Raw genomic sequence first — 27,105 nt, forward strand, 5'->3', positions numbered from 1 at the left:
CCTCTTTGTTTGCTTCTTCTTTTGTGTGTCAGATCTGGAACATATGCTTGAGACGACTGGATGCATGTTGACTGACTCTTATTGCATGTGGGGTTTTCACCATCATTCATTTCCCAGATTAATAGCTGTGATAATTGGAATCAATTGTCTGGTTAGTTTACCTTGGGGTGGGGACTTTATGGAATATTCCCAAGCAACTGCCAAAACTCCCTTTGTTTTGGTGAAGGTTCCCTGTCTTCTCTGGTCCAACATGGACGATTTTCACTTTTTGTTGGTTGAAAAAAGCAAACGTCCATCTGCTCATCCATTAGAGCTGAGGATCTACAGAACCAGGAATTCTCTGCCCTGTGGGCTTTTATCCACCTCTAGGCTTGCTGGTAACACCTTACCTACTCTGCCTCCACCTCCCCACCCTGTTTCTGCACCACCATGGACTGGCTTACATAACTGGCTCCTATACGACCCTCCATGCCCTTGGCACCGTTGGCTCCTGCTCCTCCTGCTCTCACTATCAAGAGCACACCACCCTGGACTTAAACTGCCCACTTCAAATTTCTCCACAGGTGCCCCAGGTAAAAACTGACAGTGGGGAGCAAATTTGTTGACTTTTAGTGGACCCAGGTGTAGTATATTTGGTATTTAAGCTAATTTAAATTTGGTAATTTAATTAAGGTAGACATGTCTCTAGAGTTATCAGCATTAAATATAAAACTTTTCTTCTACCAAGGTTTACTAAAGGTCAAATAAGCTCGTTATCTCTGTTGCAAGTCATCAGCAAAAAATGACTTAATATGAGGGTTAATTGTGTTTGTTTCATCAGAGTTTTCATGGATAATTGTTAAAAAAATAAGTAGGCTAAATAAAAAGCTTTATAGGTAAAACTTCTAAATAGCTTTCAAAGTCTTTGGTAATAACCTGAAACTTTGAAGTTTTGCTAAGTTAAATGATAAACTGAATTCATTGAATATCTATCTAAGTCTTTTCCAGATAAGATAAAATACAAAAGCATTAGTTAGGGCAGCCCTGGTGGTGCAGTGGTTTAGCGCCGCCTGCAGCCCAGGGCGTGATCCTGGCGACCCTGGATAGAGTCCCATGTTGGGCTCTGTGCATGGAGCCTGCTTCTCCCTCTGCCTGTGTTTCTGCCTCTCTCTCTGTCCCTATGAATAAATAAATAAAATTCTAAAAAAAAAAAAAAAAAGCATTGGTTAACACAGGTTTGTCTGCTTCTGGCCTCTTATTGCAGAGAAACCTAGTAAAGTTGAGTCTGTTGGTAAATGTGCTTTATTCTTTTGATTGTACTATGGAAAAACTTATGTTTTTAGCAATTATGAAACGTATTCATGGATTTTAGCTCTAAAAGAATCCTAGGGTAACAGTTCACAATTGGTTATTACTTAATTTTCACTAGAGACAAAGGTTTCTAAAAGTTAAAAATTTACTAAATGTAATTAAGACTGAGGAAATAAGGAAATCAACTTTACCTGTAGGAAAGTAGGAGATATATAAGAAAGTTATAAGGAATCGGAATACCTTTTGTTGAGGGAAAAAGAAAGTAATTTTGTCCTAAGATGGGACGAGTTTGTTTAGAGAAAAAAGGCTTACGACAATATATGAATAAAAAAGAAAACTGCAGAAGTTTTATGAAGGGAAATACTTGGAAGAGAATTTTATGTATGGTGAGAATTAAGGTTGAAATGGATTTTATTATTTTATTTTAAAGTAGGCTCCAGGGCAGCCCAGTGGCGCAGGGGTTTAGCATCGCCTGCAGCCCTGGCGGGGGTGGGGTGGGGGGGGGTGGGGGGGGGTGGGAGGGGGTGGGGGGATTGAGTTCCATGTCAGGCTCCCAACATGGAGCCTGCTTCTCTCTCTGCCTGTGTCTCTGCATCTCTCTCTCTCTGAATAAATAAATAAAATAATCTTTAAAAAAAATAAAGTAGGCTCCATCCCCAACACGGGGCTTGAACTGATGTCCTCAAGATCAAGAGTCACATCCTCCACCGACTGAGCCAGGCAGGCACTGCAAAATGAATGGATTTTAAAAGTACACTGATAATAAGACTGAAATTCTGCATTTCTCTGTGTTAAGAAGACAAAGTTTTCTTGAATTGTTGGTCTGTTTTTTTGTTTTTTAATTTTATTTATTTGAGAGAGAGCAAGCACAGGGTAGGAGCAGAGGGAGAGGGAGAAGCAGTCTCCCCGCTGAGCAGGAAGCCTGATGCAGGACTCAATCCCAGGACCTTGGTATAATGACCTGAGCCAAAGGCAAACGCTTAACCAATTGAGCCACCCAGGCACCCCTGTTGGCCTGTTCTTGTTAAGAAAATGTAAACGAAGTTTTTTTATCTGCCCAGAAAACGAAAGCTTCTACATTTTGTCTGTATCAGGTCTTTGATTAAAGTTAAAACTTCTCAATATTAAAGGACCTAAGTTTTGCTAACAACTATCTAACTTCCTGTAGAATCCCTTATTGTCACTTTGGTTAAATATAAATATTATATTTATAATGATCTGTAATCCTATTTAAATATGTGCTTTAAAACTTTCTAAGGTTTTTAACAAACTTCTGGAGATTTAAATGGTAAATGAAGTCTTTTGACTTATTAAGGCTTATTAATTTGGTATGTTAAATTACATGGGAAGCATTGTCAAACCAATGATGATAAGCCTTACATTGTGTTATATGGGTAAATGCTATAACCATTTTAAAAATATATAAAATTCCTGGGGATCCCTGGGTGGCTCAGCGGTTTGGTGCCTGCTTTGGCCCAGGGCGTGATCCTGGAGCCCCGGAATCGAGTCCCACATCGGGCTCCCGACATGGAGCCTGCTTCTCCTTCCGCCTGTGTCTCTGCCCCTCTCTCTCTTTCTATCATGAATAAATGAATAAATAAAATCTTTAAAAATATATATATAAAATTCCTGAACTTTTAATATGCCCTGGTATAAGGTCACTACTTCAACTATTGAAATGTTGTGTCACAGAAATAACTGGATTTCCTTGTCGATTGCATTATAATTAATTCTTATACGAGATCTTTAACCATGTTCATTTCAGATTTTTTGTTTTTATAGTTATTGTTCTAATGCTCTTGAAGAGCATGTTTTGTCTTCAAGGAGATTCATTTTATTTATTTTTTAAAGATTTTATTTATTTATTCATGAGAGACAGAGAGAGAGAGAGAGAGGCAGAGACACAGGCAGAGGGAGAAACAGCTCCATGCAGGGAGCCTGATGTGGGACTCGATCCTGGGATGTCAGGATCACGCCCTGAGCCGAAGGCAGGTGCTAAATCTCCGAGCTATCCAGGGATCCCAGGAGATTCATTTTAAAAAGACTCTTAATAAATGGAGGTTGTTGGGACTCCTGGGTGGCTCAGTGGTTAAGCATCTGCCTTTGGCTCAGAGTGTGATCCCCAAGTTCTGGGATCAAGTCCAGCATCAAGCTCCCTGCAGGGAGCCTGCTTCTCTCTCTGCCTGTGTCTCTGCCTCTCTCCCTGTGTCTCTCATGAATAAATAAATAAAACCTTAAGAAATAAATGATGGTTTTTGATATCTTTAAAATCATAGAACTAAACTGGTAAAAGTATTAAAAAATAAACTGGGTAAGAATTTCCAGAACTAACCAAAAAACAAAAAAGCTGCATCCAAACCACTAGAATTAGTAATATGGCACTAATTGAATTGAGAAAGATGATTATAGTTTTTGTGACTTTTTTTTTAAAGATTTATTTATTTGATTGGGGGGGGCAGAGGTAGAGGTAGAGAATCCTCACAGACTCCCTGCTGAGTACAGAGCCTGATATGGGGCTTCATCCCAGGACCCTGGGAGCATGACCTGAGCTGAAATCAAGTCAGATGCTTGACCAATTGAGCCACCCAGGCGCCCCTTGTGACTCTTTGAAGTATGAAACATTGCTGGTTCTCTAATGTTTGTTCTTCCAGATTTAAGGGATTTTCTTTTTTTTTTTAAATTTTATTTATTTATTTTTAAAGATTTTATTTATTTATTTATTTATTTATTTATTTATTTATTTATAGACACACAGAGAGGCAGAGACACAGGCAGAGGGAGAAGCAGGCTCCCTGTGGGAAGCCCGATGTGGACTGGATCCCCTGGACCCCGGGATCACGCCCTGAGCCAAAAGTAGACGCTCAACCACAGAGCCACCGAGGTGTCCCAGAAATTTTCTCTTAAGGTACCCATGACTTACAGAAATGTGTACAAATTGAAGCACTTAAATTTTTCTCCCTACCTGAACCTCAGAATTCAGAAATTCTCAGTATTCTTTCTTTCATGGCAATTACAGTTATTTGCATAAGTTCAGTAAGAATCTATTCTCCTTATAACAGGACATCATTGGAAATATTGGTTATATTACCAAGACTTTGACTGGAATGTCATATTTGAGAGAGACATACATAGACTCAGGTATGACCAGACAGCTTTAAGGAATTAGTAGACTTTATGGAGCCTATTGAGCCCCTTGGAAATATTGTCTTGATATCTTGCTTAGAGTTCCCAGCAGCCTTACCAGGTGAGTAAAGAATGTCATTCTGGCAGATCCAGGAACTTTAGGATATTTTGGGGACCTCAAGAAGAGGAATACATCTTAATTTTCAGGTATTACAGGCAAGTCCAATGACAAGTATTTCGGTTGGGTCTGGCCTTAAGAGGCTATTAAAAATTCAATCTAGAGATTCCTTATGAAAAGTTCCAGCAAAGCAGATTTTAAGGGATCTACATGAACAATCACTATTTTTGCTGAGCTTATGTAAATAAAATTGGACTTGTTTTACAAGTGAATTAGTCTTGATTTGGCTATTTCTGGAGGTAAGGTGAATTTAGAAAAATTGTATTTCAATAACATTCTTTTGTTGATGTTCCATTTTAGTTTTGTTTTTAACTGTTTGTTGTTTGCTTAAGCTAGATAACGAGGTAAACTTCAGAGATTCCCATAATAGCTCATATACAGACAATCTTCTCGCTTGTTACTCTGTGGAGATAATGGATGGCCCCACCTTCCCTATAACTGGATTGGAGAATACACTTGGGGACACCCTTACCTCCCCAGACAAGTCATATCCCACATGCCAACGTTTCCTCATAATTAGGATATTGTTAAGACTAGACATCAGGCAAAGAAAACTTTTTTTTTTTTTCAAAGAAAACTTTTTAATGGTTGTATCCCTTAGCCATCTTTGTCCTGGGAGCCACCTCTATTGATGTGAAATTACCAACAGAGACTTTAGCCAAGTATACAGCAGCTACCTTTAACCAAAACCAACATGAAGTCACCCACAAATTTGAAAACTGGCCCTCCAAAACCTAATGGCCCAGGGCACCTGAATTGATCAGTCGGTTAAGCATCTGCCTTCAGCTCAGGTCATGATCCAGACCCACGTCAGGCTTCCTGCTCAGTGGGGAGCCTGCTTCTCCCTCTCCCGCTCCCACTCCCCCTGCTTGTTTGCTCTTTCTCAAATAAATAAAATCTTTTAAAAAATAACCCAAAACCTCCCCAAACCGCACCCCCCCCCAAAAACCACCACAAAACCTAACGACCCTTGATATCCTGACTGCAAGTCAAAGAAAAAGTTATTATGCTAATATCAAGACTAAACGCTTTATATATATCCCAGATGACTCTGCTAATGTATCCAGAGTTTTAGGAGACATGCACATCCTACCCAAGTAATAACTTTTTTACAATGGGCACATTACACTGAGCTACAAAACCAATCTTTGCATTATATTTGTGGCTTCCTGCCTATATCAAGCACTTCAGACCTCCCTTGGTGGGTTTCTCCACCATAAGGTACAGATTGGCATTATTTACATCAATACATAGCTGATATGGTACATCACCCCAATACCAACACATAGAGGGATATTTCTATTACTAAAAAGAATGTTTCTTTCTGGTCTACGTTAAATATTCCATGGAACTCTCCAGGCCATAAGAAGCCTTTCTCTTATCCTTAAACTATCAAAATTTTAACTGAATATGCCAAAACAGTGATAGGCTTATGAAAACATAGTACCTCTCATCAATACACTCAGGAAAGATTATATCAAATATGGGATGGATATATGTGGCTCACTCCCATAATAGGACAGCTAAGCCAAAGGCTCTGTTATGCTGGGAACAGAAAAACCATACCCTTGGTTCATGGCCCAATATACTTGCCAAGTGGGACGGCTCTCCCTGGAAGCCTTTTTACAGGCAACCAATTAGTTTGCTACTGACTGAACAGGAAACCAGGCATCAGATGGCTAGCCCCTAATGGAATGCAGTGGTTATGTGGGCCCAATTTGTAGCCATGGCTTCCACTAGGCTGGACTGGAAGATGTACCATAGGTTATGCCTGGATGCACAGTCATAGCAGTAAGACTAGCACAAATCCAGCTAACTTTCCATATCTAAGACAATGACAGATCTGTGTTCCATTGGTGTGACCATCTGGCATCTATTTTTCTTCCATCAGTAAGTTTAGATGTCATATGGCAAATGGAGCTCTTGGCAAATATACAACTAAGGCCTTAAATAACCCCCAAAATAGCATTATTAAACACTAAAATGATCCAAGTGTGTAACACAGTTCTACAAAACAGAATGGCATGTCTTAGAACAGCACAAGGAAAAACAGGTGCCATTATTAAAGTGGAGTGTTGTGTCTACATTCCAGATTATGACAAAAATATAACAGAATTGCTGACATGAATAATCAAATTGGTGCTCTTAAAGACCCCCGTGCATTATCATTTAATGATTGGTTGAATTCCTGGGTAAGAAGTAGATTATAGTTTACCTTAGCACATTTATTTTTATTATATTAATCTTTTTTTTCAAGATTTTATTTATTCATTCATGAGAGACAGAGAGAGAGAGAGAGACAGGCAGACAAGCAGGCTCCATGTGGGGAGCCCAACATGGGACTCGATCCGGGGACTCCAGGATCAGGCCCTGGGCCGAGGGCAGGCGCCAAACTGCTGAGCCACCCAGGCGTCCCTTATTATATTGATCTTAATATGTTGTCTTTTACCTTGTTCTCTCCTATTGTTGAGATACATACAAGCAGTTCCCAACTCCTTTGCCCATTCGGCAGATGATTCTTACTACTTGAAACAAATTCACCCCGATGTCACCTTTGTACTCTACAATTGTCTTCTGTAATAGTTACATGTGGAGATGGACAGTAACTCATTTCGATCCATGTGTAGGGACATTTCTATGACCCCTGTCAGCTTGAAGAAGTTACAGAAGATGAGCCCGTTGTCCTCCAACCACCTTAAAGAATTAAGTACTGAAAATTCATAGGACGGAAATCATGAGGGACAGAAACAGAAAAATGTTCACCTTTAGCCCAGAAAGCTGACCTATTATGGCCTGCAGTTTCGATAAGGATCACATATGTGCTGGCTACTACATTCTTAAAGGGTCTCATGACTGCCTGTACATCTCATCAGGAGTTAATACCAAGTTGAATGAGAAGCAATGGAGAAATCTTCAAAAGCAGTTTTACAAGTAGAAATTTGAAGAAAACAGTTATGATCTAATATTCCCTGCACATTCCCTCCACCTTGAGTACTACACATATAACCACCAGCTTCATACAGCAAAAGTACAGCCCTTTCTACCCATGGGTCCTGTCCCTGTGCTACTTAAATAAATTTACTATGTTGTACTGTAGAATATCTCAAGAATTCTTTCTTGGCCATCATGGTCAACAATCCATAAATAAGTCCAAATGTAATGAAATTATGGATAAGCATTATTATGCACCTCAGCATTAGAATAAAGGAAACAAACTAGGTAGTCTAGTTTTATTAGGCCTGGGAGGCAAAGCAAGAAAGAGCAGAGCAGGGCCATGATGGTGCTATCTACAAGTCCCACAAATGCATCTGATAGTTGCCCTTTCCTTAGTTTGGGGAAACCAGACCAGATAATCTTTAAGACCCCTTGTTGCTCTAATATTCCATGATTCTAAGAAAAATGTTAAAAATTCACTTAGGATAAGCAATTTAGTATTCAGGTCATGATAACCTTACATTGGAAAAATTCTAGACATGACATAATTTGGTAGGCAAGATATGAGGGGAGAAATATATCAGGATGTGCTTTGTGAAACCCTCTATACCAGGTTTTGTTAATACCAAAGGCAAAGGACAGAGGAACTTGCTTATTTTATTCCCAGCCACCTCGGTTATATTTACTTTCTCCACTTCTTTCCCTCTCCCCCATTTATTTCGGTATTTATGCATATATTCAGCATGTTTTCTGACTGTATATGCTGTTTTCTTGGCCCCACCTACCCTGATGGAGCTATAATCCATGGTAGTGTTCTCAAAGTGTGGCCCCTACACCAGCAGGGAAACACATCACCTGGAAACAATTTAGAAATGAAAACTCTTGGGCTCTACACCAGACTTACTGAATCAGAGCGGTAGGACCCCAATAGTTTTTCTTAAAGATTTATTTGAGATAGAGATAGATAGATAGATAGATAGATAGATAGATAGATAGATAGATAGATAGATAGATAGAAAGAATATGAATCTCTGGGACTCACCACTGAGCCTGACTCAGAGCTCAATCCCAGGACCCTGAGATCATGACCTGAGTCAAAATCAAGAGTTGGCAACCAACTGAGCCACACAGGCACCTATTCAAAACTTTTTTTCAACAAGCCTTCCAGATGATTCTGATGCACTCAAAGCCTGAAAACTACACTTCACCCTTGAGCAAAGCAGGGGGTAGGGGCACTGATCCCTGTGGAATAGATATGTGTGTATCTTCTGACTTCTCCAAAACTTAACTAATGACTGAAAGTCTTACCAATAATATAAACAGTAGATTAACACACATTTTGCATGTTATATGCATTTGTGTATTTGTATAATAAAATAAGCTAGGGAAAGTGTTAGGAAAATCATGAGAAAATATATGTGCAAAACTGTGTTTATAAAAAAAATCCATACAATAGTAGACGCACAAAGTTCAAACCTGTGTTGTTCAACTGCACTACTCTGGAGACACAGTTATGACCCAATTTTGGCGCTTGATAGCAGGTGTACTAGATCCTATGACATACAAGAGAGGCACCCAATGAGTTCAGATGTACAGAGGTGAGTAATGAAGACATAATAAATGGTGTGTAGTTCTGGCATGAATAGAACGATAGATATGGGGAGTAGAGAGACAAAATAAGGAGAGCCAATTTTGGAACGGCCTTGGATGCCGTACAAATGAATGGAGTATGTGCTTTATCACGACACTTAGAATACACTGAAGGATTTTAAACAGGAATAAGTTATTCAGATTTGTGGGTTTTTAAAATCTTATTTATTTATATTGAGAGAGATTGTGTGTACGCATGTGAGTGGGGGTAGAGGCAGAGGGAGAGAGAATCCCAAGTAGGCTCACACTCAGCAAAGAGCCTGACTGAGCTCCATATCACAACCTTGAGATCACAAATGGAGCCAAAACCAAGAGCTGGATGCTTAACCAATGGAGCGACCCAGGTGTCCCCAGATTTGTGTTTTCAGATCATTATGGTGACTGTGCAGAGTATGAGGGAGACCTGAGATAAGGCAAGGATATCAATTATGGTTATTGCATTCATTTCTTAAAAAAAAAAAAAACAAAAAACACTTATGGAGGCTCTAACATGTACTAGTTGCTGATATAACTCCCAAAGGGAAATCGCAGCTCTCTGTCCTGTAAAAGTAAAAATCTTAGGTTGAATATTCCCATTTCAATGTTTATAGAACTCTATGAATAGCTGAAGAGGATAACCCATATACACTATCATAAAATTTAGGCCACAATTTAGACCAGCAAGTAGGTGCAGTTACCAGTTAAAGCTGTTTTAAGATTTTTTTTTTTCTGTAAAACTATACTAGAATATGTAATTACGTCCATAAGATTAATAACAGCTGCTGATTCTGGCCCAATAATTAAAAATGGTTGTCAGGCATATTAACAAAAGGACTAACATCAGCCTCTTTGCATATTAAGTATTTGGGTTATTCATTCTCTCAGTGTCCAAATCTGATGAGACATCCCTATTTAGTGGCATTTTCCGTCACATTAAAATTAAGGATTTTTTTGTTAATTATCTCCATTCTATATACAGGGTCTCTACTATAATTCAGACCCACTAATCCACCATCTTCAGCTAGAAATTTTGCTATAGTTATAACTGGTTTTCCTCCCTGATTTTTTTTCTTGGGCAGGGGGGTCAGGGGAGACAGAGGAATTGTTCCACTCTCTCCTAGGCACTTACTAATGGATTCTTCAAAAATTAAAAACTCTTTGCCAAACACAGAAAGAAGCCCGCCTTAATTCCATTACTTAAATTTTTTTCAGTATGCTTTTTCCATAATTAAGCCTCTGCTTATATCCTTTCCTGACTAGAATTTCCTTACAGCTTACTTGTCGTTTGCTTCCAAGTCTGGCAGAGGCTTCCTTAAGGATCTGAAATTGCTCCTTTCTTTGAACTCTCATTAGCCTAAGATTAACAAGCATTTGCATTATTTAACTTGTACATTCATACCACCAAAACCAGATCCGAAACTTTTTGAGAAGGGGTTATGGGGTTATCTACTTGTATTCTGAAGTTCGGAATATATTCTGCGGAGCGCCTGGCTGGCTCAGTGCGGAGCATGTGATTCTTGATCTAGAGGTCCTGAGTTCCAGTCCTACCTTGGGGGTAGAATTTACTTAAAAAACAACAGCAAAGGGACGCCCGGCGCGGGGGGGGGGGGGGGGGGGGGGGCGCTCAGAGGTTTAGCGCCGCCTTCAGTCCAGGGCGTGATCCTGGAGACCCGGGATTGAGTCCCACGTCGGGCTCCTGACATAGAGCCTGCTTCTCCCTCTGCCTGTGTCTCTGCCTCTCTCTTTCTCTCTCTGTGTCTCTCGTGAATGAATAAGTAAAATCTTAAAAACAACAAAATACACATTCTGTGAATGAAAGGCACATTGAACACTAGCAAATGTTACTGGTATCCTATTTGACACACGATATTACATATTACATGAAACGTCTCTTCAAGTTGGAAGGTGTTGCTTTAGGCCTAACAAGGGAGATGTGGAAAATATAACGTGTTGAATTAATACGTTGCAACCTTGTATTACACATTATTCAACTTATGCAAATGAAACTGACCTTGGGCTGGGATACGGAGGGCTTATTTTTGCTACGCGGTTGTGACACCTCAGCTGCTTGGACGATACACACAAACTGCTCTCATCATAAAAATAAGTGTCACGCGAGGGATCACCTAAGAACTCGCAGGAAAAAAATTCCTTAGCAACGCTTCAAAAGGCCGGATCAAGTCATGTTCTCTAACGCTACTCTAATCAGAAAACGCAAGTTAGGAACCCAGTAAACCGGAGAAAGGCTCTGCAGCGTTAGGGTCGGCGGGCCGCGCCGGTGCCCGCAGCACGCACACCCGCCGCCCCGCCGGCCCGGCCCGCACCGCGCACCCGGCTGCCCACGTGCTTCTGAGCTCGCGCTCTCTTACAGACCTGGTTCGCGTCACGTGACACGGCTCGCAGGCCCCTCCCGGGACATGTGACATCTTCGATGGTGCCTGATTATTTTCTTTTCTTTGGAGAAAGCTGACCCAATCAATAATGAAAAAGATGAACGAGAACAAGAACGTCTATTTTATGCTTTTTTATTTCTAAGCTCTTCCCCTTCTTTATGAACGATCTCGCGACAGTACCTTTTCTATTTATCGATCGGGCTTTATCCTGGGCAGCTCCCCGGCTCGGTCTGGGTCTTTCTGGACAGGAGGCGCTGGCGGGGCACGTCATTGTCCACCGCCAAGGTCTCGGCGGCTCCCTCCAGCCTCCTTTAGGGCCCGTGGCCTCGATGTCCTTCCCCCGGTGTGCCCTGTTGTGGGCTCGGCTCCCGGCGGGGCGCCGGGTGGGCCACCCCGCCGCCTGCTCTGCTCTTCGCGCCCGCGTTGAACCCCTTCCTGGGGCTCTAGGGCGCGTGTCTGCCGTAGCCTCCGCCTCCTCCTCCTCCTCTTCTGCCTCAGGAGGCTCCAAAGCCCCGAACACGTCCTTGTTCGTACCGCTGACTGTGAAACCTCAGGGCCCCAGCGCGGATGGCGACGTCGGGGCTGAGCTCACCCGCCCTCTGGATAAGAGTGAGTGCGGGGCCCGGCGGGGTGTGTGGCCGCGAGGAAGCTGCACCACCTTCCCTTGGAGACCCCAGGTCCCCTCGAGCTTTGCCGTCGTGCCTGTCCGTGCCTGCCTGCCGCGCTGGTTCGTGAGCCCCCCGAGGCTTGGGACTGCGTCTTGCTTATCCTTTCACGCGCTGCGCCAGGAGTGGTCTTTTTCCCTTTCACGCCTTCCTTTCTGAATAGTCTAAATCCTCATCTGATGCGACGATTCACTTTTCTTGCGTCGTTAGGTGGACGGCCGCTTTTTTTCTAGAATCCTTCTTTGCTCCTCCTCCGCTGCCCAGAACTATTGCCCCTGAAAGGGGCAAGGGAATGGTCAGTGAAAAGCCGGAGGAGGATTTCTTTCGGGATTCCTTGTCATTTACTGGCATCTCCGCAAACCCGGCACCGTTAGGCTGTATGGTAGTTGCCAAGAGGAACCAGACTCAGGCCAGATCCTTTACGTCCCAGAAACTTAACAGTCTCGCGGGGAGGAAGGATGCATGGATAACCAACTGTAATACAAGTTAGAACATGGGAAGGGGTTCCTCGGCAAAGGTGGGATCCTTGATCATCCAGGTCTCCAGAGAGAGAGAGAGGAATCGCTCAGTATCAGCCAACCGGCAGCAGCTAACTTTGGATGGGCTCGACAGCGAGGCGTGCAAATGGTCTCAAGGGGAATTTCAGGTTATAGGATTGTACCTTTTCGGTTTCTGGATGATTAGGGAGGCAGGGGATTTCCTCTGACCAAATGAAGCTCTGGGAGGGTGAGGGAATGGTGTAGCTTGGCAGGGCACTAGCTCTCCAGGAGCTGTCTTTAGGCAGTTCAGGTCAACAAGCAACATGGGTGACTCCTGTTGTAACTTAAAAATACAGAACTCCAGGGACGCCTGGGTGGCTCAGTGGTTGAGCATCTTTCTTTGGCTCAGGTCGTCATCCTGGTCCCTGCATGGAGCCTGCTTCTCCCTTCGCCTGTGTCTCTGCCTCTCTCTCTCTCTGTTTCTCATGAATGAATAAATAAACTCTTTAAAAATACGTATAGAACTGCAGCATACTATGGGCTAAATCTTGTTTTGGGGGTCCGAAGTACACCACTTTCACTGGAAAATGTGGTGGAACTCAGTATGTGTTATTCTTTAACCAGTTCTTTAATGACTGTGTTAGGCAAGCCCTTTCACTTAACTTGGAGTTGGAATCTATATTATTTTGATGATTTAAATAATGTGATTATTGGTATTATTTATTTTAAGGTGGCAAAAAGTTCGTAAGAAAACTTACCCTCTTAATTTTTAGTATACAGGTCAGTAGCCATTAAGTGTATTCACATTGTTGTGAAACTGATCTCTAGAACTTTTTCATCTTGCAAAACTGAAAACCTAAACCCATTAAACAACATTTTCCTCATTCTTTATTATTTTAAGGCATAGTAATTTGTGTGAGATAATTTGCCTTATTTATTAGACTTAAATATACAAAATTCTATATTTTGTACAGCTATTCCAGTTTACCTCAAGGTGTAGATGCACCCAGTAAGATAGAACGAAGATCTAAAAAAAAAAAAAAAAAAAAAAGATAGAACGAAGATCTAGATTGTCAGCACCAGGGTTTCTTCTGGTGAAGAATGCTTAGATATCTCATTGAGTCCATTGTGCTGGAGGATTTTTCGTTTCCTTTGGCTGGGATTGGTCCAGATGTTGAATTTACTGGAATTCAGCATTGCAAGGGGGGCTGCAGAGATCAGTGAGTTACTACAATCCTATATAGCCACATGGTTAAGATAACAGATTTTCACATAGAGATTGAGTTAAGCTTCCACCTCCCAGTCTCTGGGCTTGTTCTCAGTTCAAAAAGTTAGCGTACTATATTCTGTGTCATTCTGCTTTCTTATTCTGCATTCTCTCCTTTCTCCTCAAGTCAGTATTTCCCTCATCTTTGTCTCTAGCCTGGACTCCTCTCAGCACTTCTTTAGCTGCCTACCAGGTATTTCCACTTAGATTTATTATGTACACCTGACCTTCATATGTCCAAGACCACTTACCTTCCCCTCAACATGCTCTTTCTCCAGGTACCTGGTGGTCTAGGGGTGCCTGGCTGGCTCAGTTGGAAGAGCGTGTAACTTCATCTCTGGTGGTGGGCTTGGGCCCCACACTGGGTGTAGAGATTACTTAAGTAAATAAAACTTTTTTAAATTTTTTATTATTTTTTTTTTATTCATGAGAGAGAAAGAGAGAGAGAGAGAGAGAGAGAGGCAGAGACACCGGCAGAGGGAGAAGCAGGCTCCATGCTGGGAGCCTGATGTGGGACTTGATCCCGGGTCTCCAACATCACGCCCTGGGTGGAAGGCAGGCACTTAAACCGCTGATCCACCCAGGGATCCCGTAAATAAAACTTAAAAACAAAACAAAACAAAAACCTGGGATCCCTGGGTGGCGCAGCGGTTTGGCGCCTGCCTTTGGCCCAGGGCGCCATCCTGGAGACCCGGGATCGAATCCCACGTCGGGCTCCTGGTGCGTGGAGCCTGCTTCTCTCTCTGCCTGTGTCTCTGTCTCTCTCTGTGTGACTATCATAAATAAATAAAAATTAAAAAAAATAAATAAACGACTGTTTAAAAAAAACAACAAAAAACAAACAAAAAAAACCCTTGTAGTTTTGGTTCTTCCCATTCCTCACCTGCTACATCAGTGAATTAGAAAGTCCAGTTGACTGGTGCTGTTGATTCTACTTCCCAAGTATTCAGTAAGTATTGAATTAATTCACTCATCTCGTTCTCTGCTGCAGCTAATCTAGCCTAAAGCACCAGCTTCCATCTTTTGACCAGACTGTTGAAATAGTTCTTTTTTTTTTTTTTTTAATGATAGTCACACAGAGAGAGAGAGAGAGAGAGGCAGAGGCAGAGACACAGGCAGAGGGAGAAGCAGGCTCCATGCACCGGGAGCCCGATGTGGGATTCGATCCCGGGTCTCCAGGATCGCGCCCTGGGCCAAAGGCAGGCGCCAAACCGCTGCGCCACCCAGGGATCCCTGTTGAAATAGTTCTTATGTGTCTCCTAGAACACCTTCATCTCTCCATTCCATTCCATTCCATTCTTTTTTTTTTTTTTTTTTTCTTTAAGATTTTATTTATTCATGAGAGAGACAGGGAGAGAGAGGCAGAGACATAGACGGGGAAGCAGGCTCCTGTGGGACTCGATCCCAGGACCTGGGATCATGACCTGAGCCAAAGGCAGACGCTCAACCACCAAGCCACACAGGCACCCATCTCCATTCTATTCACTACCTGAAGTCAGAATATTCTTTAAAAAGATCGAAACTTGTTGCTCCCCTGCAAAAAATTGTTTAATATTTTTCATTGTTCCCAGTTTAAAAGGGTCCTTAATCACTAATATGGGTTGTAAGGCCCTACCTGGTCTGCCCTGGTACCTCTCCAGCTTCATTGCATGCTGCCCACCATGTTTCAGTCATATTGATGAAATCTGCACTTAGGCTCCAGGCCTTTTACACATTCTATTTCCTCTGCCTAGAATACCCCTGTGAATTTTTTTTTTTTCTTTAAGCAGTGGCTAATATTGAGTGTTTGCTAGAGACAGGTACCATTGTAAGCACATGACTCAGTTTTTCTAATAACCCTTATATGGTGGACAGTGTTTTTACCTCCAATAAAAACTGATCTGGATGTTTACTATGTGCCAAACATTGTTTTAGTCACACAGGAGGTGCTGAATAGCTACCTGTCTATATTTTCTTGTTGATTATAACAGATTTAGTCATGTGGATGTCAATTGACTGACTTTAGGTAGAAAGATGGTGCATATTTGTGATAGTCATACGGCACTTAAATTATTGGCCTGATTTACAAGTTACTTACCTTTTCTCCATTGGACTCATTTATCATTTACCTACCTTTCTCCATTTCCTAGTTGGTAACATTGGCATACTATTTTCTCTGCTTACATCTCTGGATTGTGATCATCAGGACATGTTTGGCAAAGCACTTTGAAAAATGTAAGGGAGGGATCCCTGGGTGGCGCAGCGGTTTGGCGCCTGCCTTTGGCCCAGGGCGCAATCCTGGAGACCCGGGATCGAATCCCACGTCGGGCTCCCGGTGCATGGAGCCTGTTTCTCCTCCCTCTGCCTGTGTCTCTGCCTCTCTCTCTCTCTGTGTGACTATCATTAAAAAAAAAAAAAAAAAAAAAAAGAAAAAAGTAAGGGGATGAAAAAAATATAGACTAATATTTGTACTAAACATTTGCTGTTTGAAAAATGGAATTAAAAGTTGAATTGTTACCCTGCAGGAGGAATCTGATGTGTAGAAACTGGGAAAATTATTCCCCTAGAAGCCTAGATAATCTACCCAACCTATAAATAGGTTGATGTGAGGATTTAATAAAATAATGTATTTTTAGGTTAGCGTATCAACAAGGCTTTTCCCCTTAGCTTTTTTTCTTTAGGCTATATGTTGACTAACTGGAATTTAAATAAAAACTTGGAAAGGAAAAAAAAGTTTTCAGCATGAGTTCTGACCACTCTAGAAACAATATTCTAGTACATCTTCATATTCAATGACTGGGGTAGTAATACTGGTTGTAATATTAGAGGGATAGGAACTAAATGCCACCACTAAGTGGTTTGATACAGTCTCTTCAGGATTGATGTTGCCTTTCCTTTGTGGATCCTAGAGATCTTCTAACTTTTGTCACTTCCCTCCACCTGCATTTCCACTGTGGCTTTGGCCTTTCCAATTCTGTTATGCAGAGAGGTTGAGTTGTATACTTTTCCACCTGCTTCTCCAGCCCTCAAGTGAGCTCGTAGTTTTGATGTACTGAGGTGGGATTCTCATTAATTATGGATGTGTGCAGTGAAACGAGTGAACTAAAACATCTTAACAAAATGGATAAAGCGTATGGTTTAAGCAACCCCAATTGGTAGTGGGTAATTTGTTCTTTATCATGATGTAAAGTGGACTATTATTTTTGTGTAACCCTCAGGTAAGGTAGATTCACATTTTAGAAGAGAACCTGTCCTGATGGGCTATCTGGAATGTTTTGTTTTCTTTAGAAAGAAAATGTAATCATTTAAAACAATGTAGCTGTCTTAGAGTTTATAGCATAGCGGGCCTCTTAATTTTAGCAAATGTAGGTGAGTCCCAACATAGCCATATTAAATCCTAGGCTCCCGTTGCAGGAAGCTAGAAGACCACTATTACCTGGTGAAAAGTTGTAGTGACTGAGTCATTTCTACTGTGGCTGAAATCCAGAGGGTGTCTCCTCTGATGATCTGATGATCTCTGTAGACTCTTAGAGGCTTGATGATGATGGTGTTGGTGAAATTAAGAATTACAGTAAAATCCTGTCTAGCGATCCAAAGGTCACCATGACTTGCGGCACAAATCACTGTGGGAAACAATTTTTGATGAAAAGACAGCCTTTCAATACTCCTATTACTATCAGAAGTATATTATGAAAATTAGGATTATTGTCTGATTGGAACATGAAACAACTCATATCTTTATAAGTAACATCAGAAAAGAATTACATTTATGTGCTGTTAGAAGAGAGTATGTTGATTTTTATCAGGCTTTCCTTGTTTTGATTTGTGGCTGTTACCGATTTTTCATATGTGGAAATATACCTACCTACCTCTTCTGTTGGAAAGAACATTTAAAATTAAATAAATTTTAATTAAAAAAATGTTAATTTTAATGAGAAGTAATTATGACCAAAAATCAGGTCATTCTGTTAAGAATAGTGAAACTGTTAGAGCTTAATTTTTATGAAAAACAAAACTTATGTTTTCATATACTTTTGTAAATTAAAAAAAAAAATTAGTGCTATTTACATTAATGTTTTTTGCAGTTTTCTTTTCCAGAAATTGGTAGTGGATTTGGAACATCCTTCTAGGTAAAATTAAGTGTTGATACAGAGATTTTTGTGTAGGTAATATTAATTTTTTAAAACAGCTTTAAAAATAACATATATGCCATAAAATTAATCCATTTAAAGGTGCACTGGTATGTTTGCAGGATTGTATGACTGTCACCATAGTCTAATTTTAGAACATTTTCATCACCCCAAAAAGAAATCTCATTCCTAGTAGTAGTCACTCTACATTCCTGTAGTCCTACTCCACTTCACCCAGACCATGGCAACTGTTAATTCACATTGTTTCTTTTTTTTCTTAAGATTTTATTTATTGGGATCCCTGGGTGGCACAGCGGTTTAGCGCCTGCCTTTGGCCCAGGGCGCGATCCTGGAGACCCGAGATCAAGTAAAGATTTCATTTATTTATTCATGAGAGACACAGAGAGAGAGAGAGGCAGAGGCAGAGACACAGCCAGAAGGAGAAGCAGGTTCCACGCAGGGAGTCCGACGTGGGACTCAGTCCCGGGTCTCCAGGATCACGCCCTGGGCCGAAGGTGGTGCTGAACCGCTGGGCCACTGGGGCTGCGCATATTCTGTTTCTATTAGGATATTTCATATAAGTAATATCATACAGTAGTATGGTCCTTCTTGACTAGCATCCTTCACTTAGCACGAGAAACCTTATGCTTGAATAAAGTGTCCTGAGTAAAGTTTCCTTGAGTATCTTGATTTCTTGCATAACACTGGAGGGTTAGTTGTAGAAAATGGGTTAATTCTAAACAAATGTGATGTCTTCAGTTTGTATCGAGTCTATAGGTCTGCAGAATTTCCCCAAGCAGTTGCATGTGCTTTTTTTCCAATCTTTTGTCACTGATTTTTCCACTATTGATGGAACGAGACCATTGCCCCCACTTGGTATAAAGTAACATACCCAGAAATAGCAGGATAGCTGCCTGTGATAGGTAATATATATGTATATATGTGTATAATTCACATTTCATTGTGGGTAAATCTAGTGCCTAAGCCACTGATTTAAAAATTTTTCATTATGTAAAACAAATTTTCATTAGTGGGATGCTTTTTTCAGGCTTAATTTCTTCAGTAAGTATTGTGTGTATTGTCACTACATGAAGATGTGGTTGGTACTTTTGCAGGACGTAGAAACACAGGCCACTTGGCCGTTCTGTGTTTCATAGGCAAAGACTATATCCTCCATTTTGGTTTGCTTTCCCAGAAATATGGTGTGTGTGGCTGGATCATTAGAACGTTTATCTTTGTGGAATAATGCAGTAGTATTTAACATGTACGATGTTAATAAAATTGCAGCTTGATTGATTAAAATGTTTTCAGTTATGAAATTATTGATTCATACTGGTGTATTATTTCAGCGGCCATCTAACTTACCCTCCCCTCCAGTACCCCTCCCCTCCTCTATCATCACCCTTGGAATACAGTCTTCTAAGCCTTGCTTGAGTACTTAGAGTGACAAGGAGCTGACACTTCTTTGAGACAGCCCCTTTTCACTGTTCTGTTAGAAGTTCTTGTATAAATTCCACTGAAATCTGCATTCCTCACTTCCCACTATTATGCCATCTAGAACAAAATAAGTATAATCTATTCTTAAAATCATCTTTTTCAAACTAAAGATCATCCCCAATCTCTTTAGTCATTTGCATAAAAGCATGATGATCTGGTCCTTATGGTACTGGTTCTTTCTAGATAACCTTTTAATTGCTCACTATGAGATGTTTAGAATGGTTGTAAGTAAATGAAACAGAATATGGTCATGATGAAGGCTAAGGACGATATCTAATCCTCTGACACCTTGCTTATTCCTCTGCAGTATGACAGGAACATTCTTTTATTTGACTTTATAGTTTTTCTAGACACTCCAGTGCACTATCAAACCATAAAGAGCTTTTTTTTTAAAATTTTTATTTATTTATGATAGTCACACAGAGAGAGAGAGAGAGAGAGAGAGAGGCAGAGACATAGGCAGAGGGAAAAGCAGGCTCCATGCACCGGGAGCCCTACGTGGAATTCGATCCAGGATTGCGCCCTGGGCCAAAGGCAGGCGCTAAACCACTGTGCCACCCAGGGATCCCCATAAAGAGCTTTTGATCGACCTAAACCTTTAAGTACTTACAACACTTAGTAGATTGGTGCCTTGAGTGTTAGGACTCAGGTTTCTTTTGCTCTTTCAGCATTTCTCCATCTGGAAAAACCAATGTTAAGCAAATCTTTCTTTCAGATGAAGTAAAGAAGATCTTAGACAAGTTTTACAAGAGGAAAGAAATTCAGAAGCTGGGTGCTGATTATGGACTTGATGGTAAGGCTAATGGCATTTCCATTAGAGACATTTTATTATTTCTTAGATTAGAGCTTTGTCAGTCTTGTCTGAGACCTAGTGTGCCGGGGAAACAAGTACATACATGTTGTCTGGAGGATGTCTCTGACTTTTGCTTCGGTCTTGGAAGGAATTTGGCAGGATATACCTGGTGAGCCAGACGCATGGCAAAGGAGGTGTGTATTCTCCTTTCCTTCATGTTGCACTAGGATTTCACTGTAGGCCAGATCATAATAAGCCAGTTATAGGTCCCCCCCCCCCAAAAAAAAAAAGAAAGAAAAAGAAGAAAGGACACTATGATGAGTTAGGTTTCTCACACTTTTAAATGAGAAATGAAAATTAAGCCCTACCTATTTTGGTTTTGTGTTTCCCGCAGCTCGTCTCTTCCATCAAGCTTTCATCAGCTTTAGAAATTATATCATGCAGTCTCATTCTCTGGATGTGGATATTCACATCATTTTGAATGATATTTGCTTCAGTGCAGGTAAGTGTGTAGAGACTTTTAAAAATCTCTTTTGGAATGTGTTGAGTATCCTTTGTATTTCTTCCCATGCTTCATGTTTATTTTTCCAATCAGAGCTTGTCTCTTGTAGAATGGGCCCTGTTAACACCTTCTGTAAACAATTCTGTGCTTTCATGGGAGGCCTCCTAAGTCGTTTTGCTTCATTTTTATGTTTATTTTTTTAAGGTTTTATATATTCATAAATAAAAAGACACACAGAGAGAGGCAGAGACATAGGCAGAGGGAGAAGCAGGCTCCCTGCGGGGAGTCTGATGTGGAACTTTTTCCTGGGACCCTGGGATCACACCCTGAGCTGAAGGCAGACATTCAACCACTGAGCCACCCAGGCGTCCCTAGGTCGTTTTGCTTTAATAGTGGGTCCCTGTACTAGTTATTAAATCAGTCATCCATCTTAGACTGGAGAGAGCCTGGGACCTTATGCTCTTTACTGTGTGTTTGCTGGGCCACAGTGACACGAACTCACACAGAAGATAGAATTGATCCATGATGGATTCCATCTGTTATTGCTACTGACTTTTTTGCTCCTTCATATCAGGATAGAGTTTTTGCTATAAGAGAAAAAAACATGTAAGAACATCATTGTTGTGTTCCCATCAGCAGGTTGGCTTTAGTTATATTTTTTTTATTTTTAAAAGATTTTGTTTATTCAGAGAGACACAGAGAGAGAGAGAGGCAGAGACACAGGCAGAGGGAGAAGCAAGCTCCCCACAGGAAGCCGGACGTGGGACTCAATCCCGGGTCTCCAGGATCACACTCTAGGCCGCAGGCGGCGCCAAACAGCTGTGCCACTGGGGCTGCCCTAGTTATATTTTTTAAATGTAAAGTGTTAGCACCTGCATTTCTCTTAAGTAACCATGGGTCTTCTTGTTAATGTGTATTTCCAGGTTCTTTATTTTCAGTTTAACTTTCACCAATGCTGATCTTTACCTGTTTATATTAGAGGAGTAGAATGTGGTAGTTGACAGCCAATTTGCTGTTTTGCTAGAAAACATAAGTGAAATTAGGAAGAAAACATAAGACAAAGCAGGATCTGAGAAAAGGATAGAGTTCCTTGCTCTAGAGTTTTTCTTTTTATTCTGGCAATGTCCCCTTGACTAGCTCGCTAAGAAGGAAGTTTCACTAAGTCTGGATATGATAACATGTAGGTTGCACATATTAATGCAGTATTTTATTTTTCAGCTCATGTGGATGATTTATTTCCATTTTTCTTGAGACATGCGAAACAAATATTTCCTGTGTTGGAATGTAAGGATGACCTACGTAAAATCAGTGACTTAAGAATACCACCTAACTGGTTAGTTTCTTTACTTGTGAATTTGAAATAGTAGTTTCTAATCTTGGGAAGATTAGTGATCACTACATTTTTTTTATTGTAGGCTGGATAATTATAAGGAGTCTAGGAGTTGTTATCTTTAGAAAAACAGGCAATTAACTCAGGTGTCTCCATTTGATTCTGATCAAGTTAGGTTGTAGGTTTTATTAGGACAAATCTATACTTAGGGTGTTGGCCCTGCAATTTAAATGTGGCCTCTCTAGTGTCAGCTGAATTCCTTGATGTTAATGAGCTCTCACCACTATCGCCACTGTGGCTGGAACTCCAACATCTAGTGCTTTGTTGCCTCTTTGAGACTTCCTGCTCAAACCGTTAGCAAGCTGTTCTTTGCTAGGCCCTGTACAATGTTCAGTACAGCCCTTGGTACTGGTTCTTCTATGCCTCACATAGACTTCAAGGCACCCCCTCCACTGAACCTTTTCTTCTCTTCCACACTTTGACCTTCAAATTCCACCTGCTTTAGCGTCTCTGAATTTGATCTCTGCTGTTCACTTCATTGAGACTGTCATACTTTTCTTGGTTCCACTTTCCTGTGCCCTCCTGGAGTGCAGTAGGGCTCATCTCAAGTGTTCCTTTGTTTCAGGGCTTGTAGTCCTACACTGCCTGTTGTTTATGCCCCCAAGCAGCTGTGTCATGTATTTTGTCCAGTTTTGTACTTGTCTGTGGTGGGAGGGCAAGTCCCGTACCATTCATCATGGCCAGAAACAGAAGACTCAGTTATTACATTATATATATTGGAATTCAGAAGCCTAGAAATATTTACTTACAGGGTCTTGTATTTAGAGTTGTGGAAGTGATGTCAACATATCTGTAGAGCTGATGGCAGTTTAAATTTAAGTAACTCTTGAAGAGAAGGGACTTGTACAATGGCAAAAATATCAAAGAAATTGATTTGCATTTAAATTTGTCTTTTAGTTAGTAAATGCCAGTCTTGGAAAACAGTCATTATTTTAGTGTGGATCTGAAACTCGTCATTTAATTTAGTTTTCCAAAGATCCTGTTCTGTGAATATTAACAGGATGTTTCATTGAAATCATTTTCAGTTGATATTTTGCCAGGATGGATTTTGAGGTTAATGGGAATAAACTGTTTACTTATGTTTTAGGTACCCAGAAGCCAGAGCTATACAGCGGAAGATAATATTCCATTCAGGCCCCACAAACAGTGGCAAGACTTACCATGCAATCCAGAAATACTTGTCAGCAAAATCTGGAGTGTATTGTGGCCCTTTAAAATTACTGGCACATGAGATCTTCGAAAAGAGTAATGCTGCTGTCAGTATATTACCAAATATTAGGTCTTTTTCTTGTTAGTTTGAGAGGGCTGAGCAGGGTGAACGTGGGAGGTGGGAAAGGGCATATGTAGTAATTTACCACTAACAAAAGTTGCCATAGTTCATTGTACTTCGTAAGATACACCATTATTTTATGTACAACTGAGAAAGAAAAACATACTGCTAACTGAACTCTGACCTGCCATCAATTGTTAAGATATACTCTATTTCAGAGATACTAAAATGTGAAAAAAAAATGTGTATTAGAATGAATGGAATACAGTATCACGGAATATTTCACAAATACAGAGGAATGTGGAGAATTACATGCAAGTAGCCTGAGCCCATGCAATAACCCAAACCTGAATTACGTGCAGATAACCTGAATTGGATTCTAACATTTCACCATACTTCTTGTTTTATTTATATTTTTAAGAAATAAAATATTGATATAGTTTATACTTCTTCTCTTCTGAGGCCCTCCTTTGCTTTCTTTGAGTTAACCTACTCTGTTATGATATTTATCTTTTTTTCAATTAAGACCTCTGATCTGTTAACTAAAACTAATGATAAAGACTGAAGCCACCTGTTGAGATGTGCAAAGGACTGAATGCCCTGTTGTCTGAGGCATCATTTCACTAAACGGGCCACATTCTGGTTCATTGTTTTATTATGACTTTGTAATGTGAGATGAATAGGTTTGGGAAGATAATTTTTATTCTCTGTTTTTTGTTCTGAATAATTGCATACATTATGCCTCCTTATCTATAAGTAAGAATGAATTTCCTCAGAACAAAGACTTTCCTTTATGTAACCACATGGTATTTCTCTAAGGCAGAGTATTTAATATTGACAATACTATTATTTAATCCACAATCTATATTTAAATTTTTGCCAGTTGTCAATAACACCATCACCACTGTTCCAACCCCCTAGGATTCTGTCCAGAGTCTCAACACTGCATTTCATTATCATGTCTCTAGTTTCCATTAATCTTGGATGATTCTTCAGGAATCTTTTTGTCTTTTATAACTTTTACATTGGGAAGACTACCAGTTATTTGTGTTGTAAACTGTCACTTAGTTTGGATATGTCATATTTTCTCATGATTAGTTTCAGGCCTTTAGGGTAACAGGCTGTCCCAGATTGCCTGGACTTTCCCACATTTAGCACCAAAAGCCTGACTAAGGAACCCCTCAGTCCTGGCCAAACTATTATACCATAGTATTAATGTTGTTCTTTCTCAAGGAATTCTATTAAGAGGTCTTTATGTTCTTAAATATTATTTATAATATTTTCTTGAATATAAAAACAATCCATGTTCATTTTATCTTAATAAACCAAAATAGTACAGAAACCTACAAAATTAAAAAGTGAAACTGCTATAATTTCTCATGTTTTGTTACTCAAGAATTTAGCTGATTTGAGATGTTTCCAAGTTTGCGTAAGTTACATAAGACAGCTGCTTTTATTTTTTGTAAACATTTTCTATACAGGATTGGAAATAATTTTGATGGTAATGGTGAGAATACTCTATTAAACACCTAAAACTTCTTTTTGCTATTATTTTAAAGGTGGTAATAACTCCAGATTTCTTTTTGTCATCCTAGGGTGTTCCATGTGACTTGGTAACAGGTGAAGAACGTGTGACCGTAGGACCAGATGGGAAACAGGCAGCCCATGTTGCTTGTACAGTTGAGATGTGCAGTGTTACAACTCCTTGTATGTACATGCCATTTATTTAATTTTTATTTTATTTAAATTCAGTTTGCCAACATGTAACGTACATGCCATTTAAAACACTTTGATTTAGTAATTTTCTATTCTATAATACAGATGAACATATGAGATATGTTTTTTATTGTAAAAAATTTTTTTAATTGAGATGAACAGGACAACAAGTACCCAGTACTCACCACTGCTGATAAATGCCAAACTCGCTATGGTGTTTGCTTTTGAATGTTCCTTTCCCTTTTTCTCTTCAAGGAACTAAAACGTTAACAAGTATGATGTTTCCTTTGTACCACTCCCCAACTCAATTCCTCTTTTGATCCAACTGCTATCAAGTATTTAGTACATAGGGATCCCTGGGTGGCGCAGTGGTTTAGCGCCTGTCTTTGGCCCAGGGCGCGATCCTGGAGACCCGGGATCGAATCCCACATCGGGCTCCCGGTGCATGGAGCCTGCTTCTCCCTCTGCCTGTGTCTCTGCCTCTCTCTCTCTCTGTGTGACTATCATAAATAAATTAAAAAAAAAATTAAAAAAAAAAAAAAAGTATTTAGTACATATCTTTCCTTTTTTTATATCACTGATACATATTACCTGTCAGTACTGTAGACCGTGTATTTTATTTATCTATTTACTTATTTTAAAGACCTTTAAAAAAAGATTTATTTATTTGATAGAGTAGGAGCAGAGGAAGAGGGGAAACAGGCTCCCTGCCTGACAGGGGCAGAGTGGAGGGGGCGCGGCTCAATCTCAGTACCCTAAAATCATGACCTGAGCTGAAGTCAGGAGTTCCAAATGCTTAACTGACTGAGCCACCCAGGTGCCCCAAGAATTTATTTTTAATTGGGTGGCTCAGTTGGTTAAGCATCTGCTTTTGGCTCAGATCATGATTCCAGGGTCCTGGGATGAAGCCCGAGGTCAGGTTCCACACTCACCAGGAGGGGTCTGTTCCTCCCTCTGCCCTCCCCCACCCGCTTGTGCTCTGTCTCAAGTAAGTAAATAAAATCTTAAAAAAAAAAAAGTATTTATTATTTACTAATCTCTGTACCCAATGGGCTTGAACTCACAACCCTAAGATCAGGAGTCGTGTGCTTTTCTGACTGAGCCAGCTTGGCAACCCCTAGACTGTGTATTTTAAAACATTGATGTGGGGCACCTATGTGGCTCATTGGTTGGGCTTCAGCTTTTGGCTCCGGTTATGATCTCGGGGTCCTTGTTTCGAGCCCTGCATTGGGTTCCCTGGTGGTGGAGCAGTCTGTGGGCTGTCTGCTTTTCCCTCCCTCTGCCCTTCTCCCATGCTTGTGCTCTCTCTCAAATAAATAAATAAAACAGTGACCTGTTTATCATATCGTATTATTGTTCCATAACTTGCTTTTTCTACATAGTGTGTTTCTAGATCTAGTCTTGTTATACATTTATTGTGTGTATCTTAAATATATATATCAAGTTTATTCATTTAAACTTCTGACTAAAATTCCATTTTATGACTAAAATTATTCATTCCCTTACTAAAGAATATTTAGTTTTAAAGTTTTTCACTATTACATATCGCACTGCAATGAATTTCTATTTAAATAGTTTTGAAAATATTTTAAATAAAAATTAACTTTTCCTTACCAGCAAGCAATCATATCTTCATTATAGAAAATATAAAAATAAATGCAAAGAGAAGGAAAAAACCAATAGCCTCCTAGTCCTACCCATCCAGAATCAACAAGTGTTAACCCTGTGGTGTGTATTTTCCAGATTTCTTCTATGTTTGTGTTTGTATTGTGTATGCATATACTTATGTGTGCATTATGGGTGTGTATGTTTAATTAGATAGGGATTATACATTATGCACTTTGGTTAGCTTTTTTCATTTTAATAATCA

The 27,105-nt window shown here is 40.2% G+C and overlaps 1 protein-coding gene across 3 annotated transcripts in view; it reads left to right on the forward strand.

Moving 5' to 3' along the window:
- The first annotated feature begins 11,784 nt into the window (after positions 1-11,784).
- Positions 11,785-27,105, forward strand: part of SUPV3L1 (Suv3 like RNA helicase) — a 29,512-nt gene continuing 14,191 nt past the window's right edge. The window contains exons 1-6 of one of the 3 annotated variants that reach the window (XM_026003778.2): positions 11,785-12,156; positions 20,280-20,357; positions 20,752-20,859; positions 22,078-22,192; positions 23,337-23,505; positions 25,115-25,226. In XM_026003778.2, coding sequence (XP_025859563.1) covers positions 11,877-12,156; positions 20,280-20,357; positions 20,752-20,859; positions 22,078-22,192; positions 23,337-23,505; positions 25,115-25,226 — 862 coding nt within the window. In that variant the 5' untranslated portion in view covers positions 11,785-11,876. Of the gene's footprint in view, positions 12,859-20,279; positions 20,358-20,751; positions 20,860-22,077; positions 22,193-23,336; positions 23,506-25,114; positions 25,227-26,898; positions 26,964-27,105 lie in introns of those variants that run through there. The other 2 variants (XM_026003788.2, XM_026003798.2) reach the window with 2 other exon arrangements.

Source organism: Vulpes vulpes, chromosome 4 (assembly GCF_048418805.1).
Source record: "Vulpes vulpes isolate BD-2025 chromosome 4, VulVul3, whole genome shotgun sequence".
Classification (NCBI taxonomy): domain Eukaryota; kingdom Metazoa; phylum Chordata; class Mammalia; order Carnivora; family Canidae; genus Vulpes; species Vulpes vulpes.